The following is a 12263-nucleotide window of genomic DNA, read 5'->3' as shown; positions in this document are numbered from 1 at the left end:
CCCAGGGGATGCTGGATATTAAAGCTTGTATTGTATTTGTTACACTACTATGGAAGTTAATTTGTGATGCAAGTAAAAGCAGCAACAGAGCTGAAATTATCCAGTACTGTCTAATGGAAATAAGTGTTACTCTGAGGGGTGAATGCTGGATTTAGATAAGATCCACAGACTTGTATTTAAACTTTTTAAATTTTCAGATACCACTTTAAGTTAAATAACAATGGAAAGTTACCAATCTGTATTAGTCATTCTGCAGTTTTAGCGTGAGCTGTAACGAAATAGGACTGGGAAAATAAGGCAATCATATTTTTTGTAACCAGTGCTTTTTTCTAGAAAAAAGGCTGCCAGCAGGACTTGAGTTCTGGCACCCTCAGCCGCAGGATCCCCGACAGGGGTGGGACCCACAGCCCTGCAGCTGGAAGCCAACAGGGCACAGAGACAATGCCAGCCACAGGACTGGGGGAAAAACAGTGCCAGAACTCCATTCCTGTGCATTCCCCCAGAAAAAAAACATAACCATGCTAAAACAATGCTTTCTTCAATGGCACTGAAACTGATTTTGTTTTGTCTGTACTAGCATTCACTGATTCACAGGGATCCATTGCATATGGCAGTTAATAGACATGGGTCAATTTCCTAGTGTGTAGAATGCTGTGGAGATATTATGATATGTTTGTGGCAGTCCCTTGCCCCAGGTCACAACCACCTCCTTCACCTGCACTCCCTCCCAGATCCCACATCCCCTCCTGCACCCCAATCCCTTACTCCAGGCTCTCCCCTGCACCCATCCTCCGTCCCAGATCCTGTACCTCCTAATTAATATGATGGAAGAATGCAGCCCTTGATCATTTTCCAAAGTCTTGAAGTGTGCCCCCCTCCATCAAAAATTGTTGGCCACGCCTGGCCTAACACCTCCCAGTGAGTTAGTGAGTCCATGGTAGTGCTGGAGTAAGAACTCATTTGTTTCTGATTCTCAGTCTCTCCTTACATCGTGCAGTGTCCTGTTCTATGCACACTCTTTGTGTGCCTCCAAGGCTTAAATATTGAGTCTGTTCTGGTACGGCTATGGTCTGAAGAAGTGGGTCTGTCCCACGAAAGCTCACCAAATAAATTATTTTGTTAGTCTTTAAAGTGCTACGTTACTGCTTTTTTGTTTCTTTAAGAAATGTGTAGTGGGGTGTGGCAGGAGTGGGGAAAGAACATAATTAAATTATGAGTAAATTAACTCAGAGAAGAAATACAATGTTTTAATTTTATTCTAGAGTAAGGGTTAATTTGTGTATTACATCTATTTTAATAGACTAAAAATAAAATGTTTCTTTCACTTTAGATTTGGTGCTTTGACTGTGGATGGTGGCCTACGGAATGTAGACTGCATCTAGTCAACAAAGGTGCCTGAAAAGACTGTTTGTGTTTTACAGAAAAAAGTGCTGTAAGGGGCATTTAAATGAAGAAATACCATTCTGTAGCCAGATATTTTCTTCTGCAACTCTAGTATTTAAAAGTATGTAAATATGTATATACTGTAAATACAACAAATATGTCTCTTTTGTTAATGTTAAAATTGAATTACTGTTAATTTTTTTAAATGATTATAAATTTTATCCCTTCAAGGAACTCTTGCAAAGGATTATGGCAAGCACATTGCTATGTCAACACTCATTTCCCTGGAATCTCAACTTTTGAGCCATGATTTACTTTTGTTTCTTGAAAGAGAATTTGTGGCTTGAACTAGCCTTCATTCAGAAAAGTAAATAATAGTTTTTAAAGCCGTGATCCTCAAACGGTATGGCGATCCCCCTTAGTAATGTGGAGTAACGTTTGAGGAGGCACATATCAGGACCCAAGTCAGACCCCACGGGGGATGAGATGGGAGCCCAAATGCCTGTGCAGTATTTGGGGAGGGCCAGGGAGGTGCACAGATTCCATTACTGGTAAGGAGTCATGACAGGAACAATTTGGGCACCACTGCTTTAAAGTGCACTTGGGGTCCCCTTAATCACAAGAGTGTTTTTTCAGAATCTACTCAGTGACTCATCCTCAGCTACAGTATTTGAATGAAGACTATTTAATTTTGTCTTTGCTTCTGTAATTCAACATGAACAGCATGCACTTAGGACAAAAAGAGGAGATAGTTTGTTCCCCCTTGTCTACCAAATTAACAGTCTACCTGTGTGTGAGAAAATAAATGCACAAGTTTTTTAGTCCTGTTCATGTTAGGTGCCATTGTCTCCATGATAATCATTTGGCTAACATATACATTAGGCTCACATGCGTATAAGAGTTCAGATATCTAGTGTGTTAAATCATAGCTCAAAGTTCAAAATTTTAAGTAGCGGAAAATCTGAATCCCTTTTGTAGAGCTTGCTGTCCTTAAAACTGCCCTTGAGACTTTGTTCTCACCATGAGTAAAATGTGAGCTTTTACTAAAACAGCATTTATAAGTCTTCCACATGTAAACTGAAAGATCTTTAAAACAGAAGAATAAACATGACTCAGTATTATGGGAATTTAGTGTTGATGTCATAAACCAAATTTCATCTTGCTTCAGGGCTACCTTAACATCAGCAAAATATCTGTTTTTTTTAAATGATTTTAAGAAAGGGACCAAAATCAACAAAGTACAGTGTCATGGATTGTGACTAAGAAAATGCTAAAATTGGGGAGAAATATAGTAATATTTTCTTATGTCTGTGATGCCCCACAGTGAAGGCTTCTGGCATCTAACAAAAATTATTTGAAACCAAAAGCAGCTACTAAATAGAAAAGTTAGCACATTCAAAACCAGTAACCGTACCCAGCCCAACCCCGAATACAAAGTTAATATTACACCCTGTTCTTCCAGTGCTGCACAACTCAGCCCCAGAACACAGAGAAGAAAGCTGTCCACTCAAAAGCTTATGAAATTAAAAGGGAATCAAATATCCTGAGTCTTACCACCATATATTGTTGAGAGAGAGCATTCAAGGATCATGGATCTTCTGGAACAAGAGCCTCATTCTTTCTCCTTTAAGACAATGCCATAGATGGTCAACAGTTCCATATCATTCCAGTATGCAATAAGGCATGTAGGGTAGTATCCCTTGTAAGCTGAGCTGATAGGGAGAGCATTCACAGCTGGCAGCATGTGTTACTGATGGTGCACATCCAAACATACCTCAGTGCATATAACAAAATTTATTCCATATATGGATGGTAAAAAAATAGAGGGAACATTAACAGTAATATGTAGCCTCTCACATAGATAAGTCCTGGATTATTTTGCACTTTCTATAACAATAGTAAAATCATGCAACATGCAACCAAATAAAAAGCACCAGTAACAGGTACAGGTGTGTAAGACTCAGTTCTGTGATGTTTATTCCCAGCTTTCTTCTCTCCCTGTGTAAGAATAAAAATGTCAAAACATTAAAATATATTTTATACTTAAAGTAGAAGTTAGGAAGTTGGTGTTTCTGGTGGTTGGTGCAGTATTAAAGCAGGATACACTTTGCTTTACAGTTTCTCTTACTGGGTACTTGTGTATAGTTGCTTGTTGTTTTTGGTAAGAATTAAGTGTCAAAGGAAATATTAACTAAACTTTACAAATATCATTTACTTCTATGTATGGTGCAGCAATTCTGCCGCCCCCTACCCCCCAAAAAAAGCAATCAGTTTTTTCTGGGTTAGCCATGTAATTTAAAGATGTTTACTTTTGAAGTATTTAAATTATGGGAATATTTTAGGGCCTGATTGTGCAAGCACATTGGTAATCCTGCTGAATGTTACTAAACTTTATGTGGAAAGGTGTTTGAAGGATCAGTTCCTTTGTTTCTATGCCGTTATTTTGTACATTATTTTAACTTAGCAAAACAAATATTTGTTTGTTGAAAGATATTTCTCAGAGAAAAGAGAAATGAAAGAGGAATGTTGTTATTCTTACACTGAAGCAGTCTGAATGGGAAGAAGTAGTTGTAAAGATAGTTTGTATACCATAGTCCCAACCTTTTCAGTAACATGGCATGCTTCAGTGCAACAAAGGATTCCACAGCAAACCCACTTTTTTGAGCTGAATTGATTGCTCTTCAATGTTGCCCCTCCCCGCTTGCCTGTTGGAGTTGGGGACGTGACATTTAAACCTGCTCCGATCTCCAACAGGCTCCCGCCCTCCCTCCCTCTCTCCTTGACACAGCAGGGAGCAGGCAGCCTTGCTGCTTGAGCCCAAGCTGGCATGGGGTCATCAGTTTCCCCCTGGGATAGCTCTGTAAAAAGCTGTGGCAAGGAGGAATTGACAAAATTTCATGGCACCCATGAAGTTCTCATGGCACACCAGTGTGCTGTGGAACATGGGTTGAGAACTACTGCCATAGTGTACAGCTGCTTACTACTTTAACAAGGATGAACATTTTAATTTTTTGCCATCATGTTGCTTCATAAAATATTTATTTTAAAATATTGCTGGTATTAGTATTGTAAACCTACCACTGACACGTAAAGGTTAGTTAAATTGCTTGAAAAAGTAATTTGGTACCAACTGGCTAATGGACTTGAAGTAATCAGTTAAGGATATTAGTGATTACTTTCTTATGAAACATCCATTATTGTCTTTAGTCCTTCATGCATGGTGTGTGGTGAGCCATGTGTGAGATTGGCTGAGTTATGACCAACAGTCCTTGACATAGAAGATAATAGCCAAGAAAGTCAACTGATAATATTAGGGTTTTTGCCCTCTGAAACTGGATGACTACTTTAGGGTTATAGTGTTATGTTTTAATCAGTTACTTTAGCAAGCCTGTCTACATATTAATTGTAAAATTGCATGAGTAAATGACATATTTACATAAATACAAAATCAACCACTTATTCTGTGTCTTTAATTTTCTGGGTTTTCTTCATTTATTTTCATTTTGGTTTGTAAAAATCAGTTTTTAATTGTCGTGATATACCACTGTTTTCCCCCTTAAACTTAACTGAAATATAAGGAATAAAATTATAGCTGTCAAGTCACTGATTGCAGTAGAAACAAAAGCTGTTTAGTCCTGTCCTTCTACAGAAAAGAGTCTCTGTCCTGCACGATACTGGAAGGATAGCATAGACTAGATGCCTGGTATTGTTTAGATTTGTTCTGAGCCCTGAGGATATGCATGTGTAATGTCCCCTCATTGCCTAACCTTCCTGATATTTTTTTCTGCACAGGAGCTCCCAGTGATGGAGCTGAATCAATGTTGATTCAGTAGCTGAAGTTTTAAGAAAAAGGTCACACAATAAGTGGGACTTCATAAACTACCTCAAGGGTATAATGCTATGCAGTGGATTACAAAAGGCAGCAGAAGACATGTCAATCATAAATATTTTAAAAAGTTAAACATGCCTTGAAAGAGAGCAAAGGTGAAACGCATAATCTAGACAAACCAGTTTGGATAAAATCGGAGCCAGGCTCTAGCCAGTTCCAAAACAGCTTGCTTTTCATTGAAGTTTGGCTGCTAAGTATTCCAACGTACAACTTCCATGCATGCTTCCTACCCATCACTTTGATTTTTATTTGTATTTGGTTTAGGCTGATGCATTAACTGTAACAGAATAAAACCTTGTTTATCTGGCACATTGAGGGATTGCAAGGGCGGGGTGCTGGTTAATCGAATATTCTGGTTAACTGTTATAATTTACCAATGGAATACCAGTTTTCAAATAATTAGAATACAATACAATGAATACAAGTATAAAATAGTATACAGGTACTCACCAATACAGTAATACTGCTGCACCGTGGAGTGACTGGCTCATTGAAGAACTTTGGTGTATACAGGTAAAAGTTTTTCTCTACAGCAGTTTATGTAATGACACTATATGTCACTGGCAGAAGTGCATGGTGGTCACCCAGATCAGTAAATATTTACTTAATGCTAAAACGATATTGAACATAATTCTGTCTTAGATTCAGAAGACACTCGAGAATTTTACAATGACTCAGAGACACCGTTATCAACATCAGTTATCTTTGCAGATGTAGAAGGTGTAGGAGATTGGGCTGAATCTGTAATGACCGTATGACGCACCCTGGAGGCTGCTTTTTAAATAATTTTTGGTAGTAGCTGTTGCTGGTAACTGGAGGAGACTAGCGTCTGGTATATGCATTCAAGGTGTGCCCGCATAGCTTTGCTGGTTAAAATTGTGAAAAAAACCCTCAAGCCTAACCAACATTGCTGTCTGGGCAAAAGCAGCGTAAATGCAGCTCTATTAGCAAAAAACGACCTTTTGTCCAAATAATAGTTTATTCCATGCAGGGAACTCTTGTTAGTATATGCAGTATTTCCAGGATGAGGATGTTCCAAAATACCTTATAGTGACAAAAAAAAGTCTAGTGTCAACAAGATCTAGGCATGCATGGAAGAACCTCCACAATACTGTAGTTGTCATATAGCAGCTGCTTTAATTAAGATTTAATAAGTTACTGTAAATCTTTTTCCAGTCATTCAAACTTTCTCAGAGCGCTGCCTCAAGCTGAAGTCTTTTGTTTAGTGCCAACACATTTTTTTGAATAATTGATGCACATTTCAATAAAATCTGAATTCTGTACTGCTTAAAGTGTTTTTAATGTGCAATTTATTTGTATCACAAGAACAAATTGTCACATATGAAACATAGTATTGATATATACATTGCAAAGCAAGGCTTATGATTCACTACCAATTAGATATGGTGTAAAAAAACTAGAGTTGTTGCTGTTTAAAATCTGCCCAGCTGATCAGGGAAAACACAGCTGAGCTCTGAGTTATGATATGAGCCCTGAATGTGCTGCACATGTGTGGAAGGGCTTTCCAATAAAATCCCTAGCTGCTTATGTGCAAAAAAAAAAAAAGGGGCATTCTTTCAAAAGGTTAAAGGAACCCCAGAACTTGGAAAAGGGATCTCCCTATTGCACTCCTCCAGGATTCTCCACCAAACTATTTTTGCCCATGGCTTTGGAGCATATTTACCTTATAATAATATGCCTCAAGTTTATCTATGCAGGAGACAGCTTTCTAAGCAATGAGTCCAAGACAGTAGCACAAACTCTTCTTCTTCCACTTTGTTGTCTCTAGTAAAAATGTACCTCCCGTGGCCTGACGTCCCCGCCGCTTGTGCTCCCTGCGGCCCCACAGCCTGACGCCCCTGCCAGCCTCATGGCCAGACCTCCCCAGCCACCTGTGGCCCTGCAGCCTGACCCCCTGCCATGTGTACCCCCCCGTGGCCCTGCAGCCTGACCCCCCCCCCCCCCCATGGCCAGAAACCATGGCACCCAGACCCCCCATCCCCGTAGCCTGACGTCCCCGCAGCCCCAAACCACAGCAGCAAGCGCCCCTTATTGGCCCTGCAGCCTGACCACCCCGTGGCCCCAAACCGCGGCAGCCTGAATCCTGCTCCCACCCAGCCTGCTCACAGCCCCAAACTACCTCCAGCCTTTAACCCTCCTCAACCCAAGGTTCATTTAACTTTCAAAAGCAGTGCAACCTGCTGCCGCTCCTTCGCCAAGTTAGGAGCCCTAGGAACAAATCAGAGACTTTTACATGTTTTTTTCATGGTAATTTAGTGTTCCTCTTACGAGTTTCTGTCTACGAGCAGAAAATTGGGAACCAATTGTGCTTGTATAGTGAGGGATGAGTGTATTTTTCAATTTGTGTATTACAAGTAATACAGTACAATCTATCATGAAAGTTGAACTTAACAAATGTAGAATTATGTATAAAAAGACAACTGCATTTGAAAATAAAACAATGTAAAACTTTAGAGTTGTATTGTCCAATATGCACCCTGTTCACCACATGCCAAATGTGGTTGCGGATTGTGGCGAATGTGGGATGTGCATACACCCCACCATTTGGCAGCAGGAGTGGAGACAGGTCCTCAGGTCCCAGCGGACTCCATGGTGGGAGCCGGGAAACTGACCAGGTGCTCCTGCACCTGGCTTCCCGTTCCTTGGGGCTGAGGGCCTTCCCTCCCTCCAGCCTCCCCCCTCCTCCCAGCAGTGGAGAACCCACAGGAAAGCCGCAGGGCTGATCCTTTCAGCGCTCCATAGCCAGGTCCAAATTTGTGACTGTTGAAATCGCATAAAGCGGGAGTTTACTGTATTTCTTAAAAAAACAAAAAGGAAGTTCTGTGGAACCTTAAACAGTAACACATTTATTTGGGCATAAACTTTCATAAACTAGAATTCAATTTGTCACATGCATCTGACAAAGTGAATTCCAGCCAAAAAAGTCTGTTGCCCAAATACTTTTGTTAGTCTTTATGTTGCCACAGGATTCCTTGTTTTTGCTGAAATAGACTAACATGGCTACCCTCTCTGAAATTGCCATGTTTACAGTGCAAATATTTGTAATGAAAAATAAACTAAAGCTAGCATGCTACACTTTGTGTTTTGTGTTGTAATAGAAATTAATAATTGAAAATTTTGTAAAACATCTAAAATTTTAATAAATTTCAATTGGTATCCTATTGTTTAATACTGTGATCAATGGTGATTAATTTTTTAACCACAATTGAGTTCAGTGTGTGCTTTAATGGTAATTAACCAGCAGCCCTAGCTATCATGCAACCTCATTCAAAAATTTTTTTCTTAATACTGAATGGAACAGAGCTCCTCCACCAAGAGTTTCTGAATACTAGTCTTCTTACTTTATACTCCTGCTTTTAATTTTCGGTGCTTCCGAGAAACTGCTGAGTAATATGGTGGGAGTCAAACTTTACTGCTACTTACAAATAATCTCTTTCTACCTCATTGAGCCCAAGGGACTACAGGCTTTCATACAGGAATTTTGTAGCAATCTGGAAACAGAGCCCATCTTTTTCTTGTGACAAATCCATGATTTATCTCCTAGATAGCTTGCATTTCCTGCAAATTGGGCTATATGTCTCTTCTTTGTAGTGTTCTGCAGTAGGCTAGTAATACTTCCTCACCTTTTAAAAATGCTTTAAAAACTACAGGACAAAAATGCCAGTGATGTATATTGGTCAAAGACAATGGGATTCTGGTGGCTTTGGTCAAGGGTGGCTGGGTTCATCAATCACAGAACATACTACAAAGTTTGAGATTTTTAAACAATTTTTATTTGTGTTCTTTGGCAAGCTGGCAGTGTGGAAATTGATAAAACCTTACAGTGATACAGTGGAAATTGAAAAACCTTATTTTCCAGTGTCTCCTAGGCAGGCATTTGAAGCAGCATTAGAATCACAGAATATTAGAACTGCAAAGGGATGTTGAGAGGTCATTGAGTCCAGTCCCCTGCCCTCACTGCAAGACCAAGCACTGTCCAAACTATATATATAAATAATATGGAGCTATACCTATCTCAAAACTGAAAGGGACCTTTGGAGGTCATCAAGTCCAGTCACCTGCACTCCCAGCAGGATCTATTACCATCCCTGACAGCTTTTGTTTTTAAACCTATTTGCCCAAGGCCCCTAACTGGCCCCCCTCAAGGGCTGAGTTCACAACTCTCAGTTTAGCAGGCTAATACTCAAATGACTGAGCCACCCCAAGAGATGTTGCTTTAACCTGCTCTTAAATATCTCCAGTGATGGAGATTCCACAACCTCCCTAGGCAATCTATTCCAGTGTTTAACCACCCTGACAGTTAGGAAGTTTTTTCTAATGTCCAACCTAAACCTCCCTTGCTGGAGTTTAAGCCTATTGCTTCCTGTCCTACCCTCCTCCTTGTAACACTCTTTGAGGCACTTGTAAACTAGTATCTTGCTCCCTTTTGGTGTTCTCTTTTCTAAATAAGCCCAGTTCTTTCAGTCTTCCATCATAGCTCATGTTTGCAAGCCCTTTATTCATTCTTGTTGCTCTTCTCTAGACCTACACTTTCTCCACATCTTTCTTGAAATGTGGTGCCCAGATCTGGGCACAATACTCCATCTGAGGCCTAATCAGTGCAGAGTAGAGTGGAAGAAAGACTTCTGGTGTCTTACTCACAACACTCCTGTTAATACATCCCAGAATCACATTTGATATATTTGCAACAGCCTCACACTTGACTCATATTTAGCTCGTGGTCCACTGACCCCTAAATCCCTTTCTGCTGTACTTCTTGCTAGACAGTTGTTTCCCATTCTGTGTGTGTGAAACTAGTTACAGTAAAACCCTGAGTTATATGGGGGGGGGTGTTCCTACAGCCCCCCCATTCAAATTTTCCCATAGATTGGAGTGGGGAGCCAGGAACCAGGCTGCTACTTGGTTCCTCGCTCCCCGCTGCCTGCAGCGCCCAGGGAAACTGAACAGCTCACCAGAGCTGGTCAGTTCCCTGGCTTCTTCTCCCTGCCTTCCCCCAACAGCTCAGCCGTCAGGCTGACAGCAGCACAGCTGGGGGAAGGCAGGGAGTAGGGGCTTTTAGCCTGCTTAGCTGCCTGCAGCTGAGGGCAGCTAGGCAGGCTGACAGCTGCAGAGCAGCTTCAAGTTGTGCTTAACTAACCTTAAAGCGAGCTGCCTGCCACTTGAAGCCCCCTATTTCTAGGGTTTACTGTAGTCCTTCCTAAGTGGAGTACTTTGCATTTGCCCTTTTTAAACACGCCGGAGGCAGGGAGCCCGTTAGAGTTAAATGTTGCAACTTTAACTCTCCCGCCTTGTCCCTCTGTTTTATGAGGCTCTTTAACAGCAGGGCCATTTTCCGGGGGCAATATTGCCACCCGCTCCCGAGCACCCCGGGTAGGCGCAACAGCCCAGCCCCCCCCCCGTTCGCTCGAGTAAACTGATCCCAGAGGAGCAGCGCCCGAGCGCGCCGGCCGCAGGGCCCTGGCCAGCCTGGAGGGGCTGTGACACCGGATCCGCCGTCCCCCAGCGCCTGGGCCACCCGATTCCCCGGCAGGGGGGCTGTGACCCGGGTCCCGCCTCCCGGCCCCGGCCGAGGATGGACGGGGCCCGGCCCCGCTTTGCGCAGCGCAGGGCAGGTGCGGCCGCAAGCTGCGCGGTGCCGCCTGGTCTGGCGGGGGGAGCGCTGGCGGCGCGTCCTACCGGAGGCGCCTCCCGGAGCGGCGGGCAGCGCATGGCGGCGGCCAACCCCCCGCCCGCCGGGGCCGCCGGCCCGCGGGAGAAGCGGAGGCGGCTGTCGCGGGTGCCGGTGGTGAGGGAGCCCCGGGTGCCCCGGCCCCCCGCGCTGCCGGCCCGGGAGCTCTTCGCGCCGCTGGCGGAGCAGCCGCCGCAGCCCCGCGCGGGCAGAGCCGGAGTCCCGGGCCCGCTATGCGGCCGCCGGCGGCCAGGCCCGCAGCGCCCCCGCCACGTCCGGACCCTCTTCGAGCCCGAGGCGGAGGGGCGGCGGCACCGCTTCAGGCTGGAGGAGGCGCTGCGGACCTGGTGCGACCTCTGCTGCCGCTTCATCTTCTCCCAGAGCCTGCGCTGCGCGGGTGAGTCGGAGCTGCCGCCCCCTGCAGCGCCGCGCTGGGGCCTCCCGCCGCCCTGCCCCAGCGCGACCCCTCCGTCCGCCCCCTGCCTTGGCACTCCCCTCCCTGCGCCCCGCTGCCCACCCGATACCCCCACCCGCTGCCCCGCCCCTCGCACCCCTTCCCTGCGCCCCGCTGCCCGCCCGATACCCCCACCCGCTGCCCCGCCCCTCGCACCCCTTCCATGCGCCCCGCTGCCCGCCCGATACCCCCGCCCGCTGCCCCACCCCTCGCGCCCCCTCCCTGCGCCCCGCTGCCCGCCCGATACCCCCGCCCGCTGCCCCGCCCCTCGCGCCCCCTCCCTGCGCCCCGCTGCCCGCCCGATACCCCCACCCTCTGCCCCGCCCCTCCCTGTGCCCCGCTGTCCCACCCCTCGCACCCCTTCCCTGCGCCCTGCTGCCCTGCCCCTGATATCCCCCACCCGCTGCCCCACCCCTTGCACCCCCTCCCTGCACCCTGCTGCCCCACCTGATACCCCCCACCCTCTGCCCCGCCCCTCACGCCCCCTCCCTGCGCCCTGCTGCCCTGCCCAATACCCCCCACCCGCTGCCCTGCCCCTCGCACCCCTTCCCTGTGCCCCGCTGCCCCACCCCTGCTACCCCCAACATTCTGCCCCACCCCTCGCACCTCCTTTCCACCACCCTGCTGCCTTGCCCCTGGTGCCCCCATTCCTCTGCCCATCTGCCCTGCCCCTAATACCTTCCCTCCCTTCGCTCCTCTGCCATCCCCTGGCACATTCCCCCAGCCTTGTCCCTGTCTCCTTTCCCCCTTCTGTTCTTCTCACCCCCCAACCTTTCTCCCCTCTCAGCTCATCCTTCCCCAGCAGGGCAGGGGCGGGAGAGCCAAGTTCAGATCAGGCTTCATGGTTT

General features: G+C 45.5%; 2 protein-coding genes across 6 annotated transcripts in view; both read left to right on the top strand.

Moving 5' to 3' along the window:
• TBK1 (TANK binding kinase 1) overlaps positions 1-7200 on the top strand; it is a 59149-nt gene extending 51949 nt beyond the window's left edge. For 3 of the 4 annotated variants that reach the window (XM_075013639.1, XM_075013656.1, XM_075013648.1), the window contains one exon: positions 1331-4155. In XM_075013639.1, the coding sequence (XP_074869740.1) occupies positions 1331-1382 (52 nt within the window). In that variant the 3' untranslated portion in view covers positions 1383-4155. Of the gene's footprint in view, positions 1-1330; positions 4156-5175 lie in introns of those variants that run through there. The other variant, XR_012648107.1, reaches the window with a different exon arrangement.
• A 3651-nt stretch (positions 7201-10851) lies between these two features.
• Positions 10852-12263, top strand: part of RASSF3 (Ras association domain family member 3) — a 198510-nt gene continuing 197098 nt past the window's right edge. For both annotated transcript variants that reach the window (XM_075013607.1, XM_075013598.1), the window contains exon 1: positions 10852-11358. In XM_075013607.1, coding sequence (XP_074869708.1) covers positions 10866-11358 — 493 coding nt within the window. In that variant the 5' untranslated portion in view covers positions 10852-10865. The remainder of the gene's footprint in view (positions 11359-12263) is intronic.

The sequence above is a fragment of the Carettochelys insculpta genome, chromosome 1 (genome assembly GCF_033958435.1).
Source record: "Carettochelys insculpta isolate YL-2023 chromosome 1, ASM3395843v1, whole genome shotgun sequence".
Taxonomy (NCBI): Eukaryota; Metazoa; Chordata; order Testudines; family Carettochelyidae; genus Carettochelys; species Carettochelys insculpta.
This window is presented reverse-complemented; position numbering and strand designations above follow the sequence as displayed.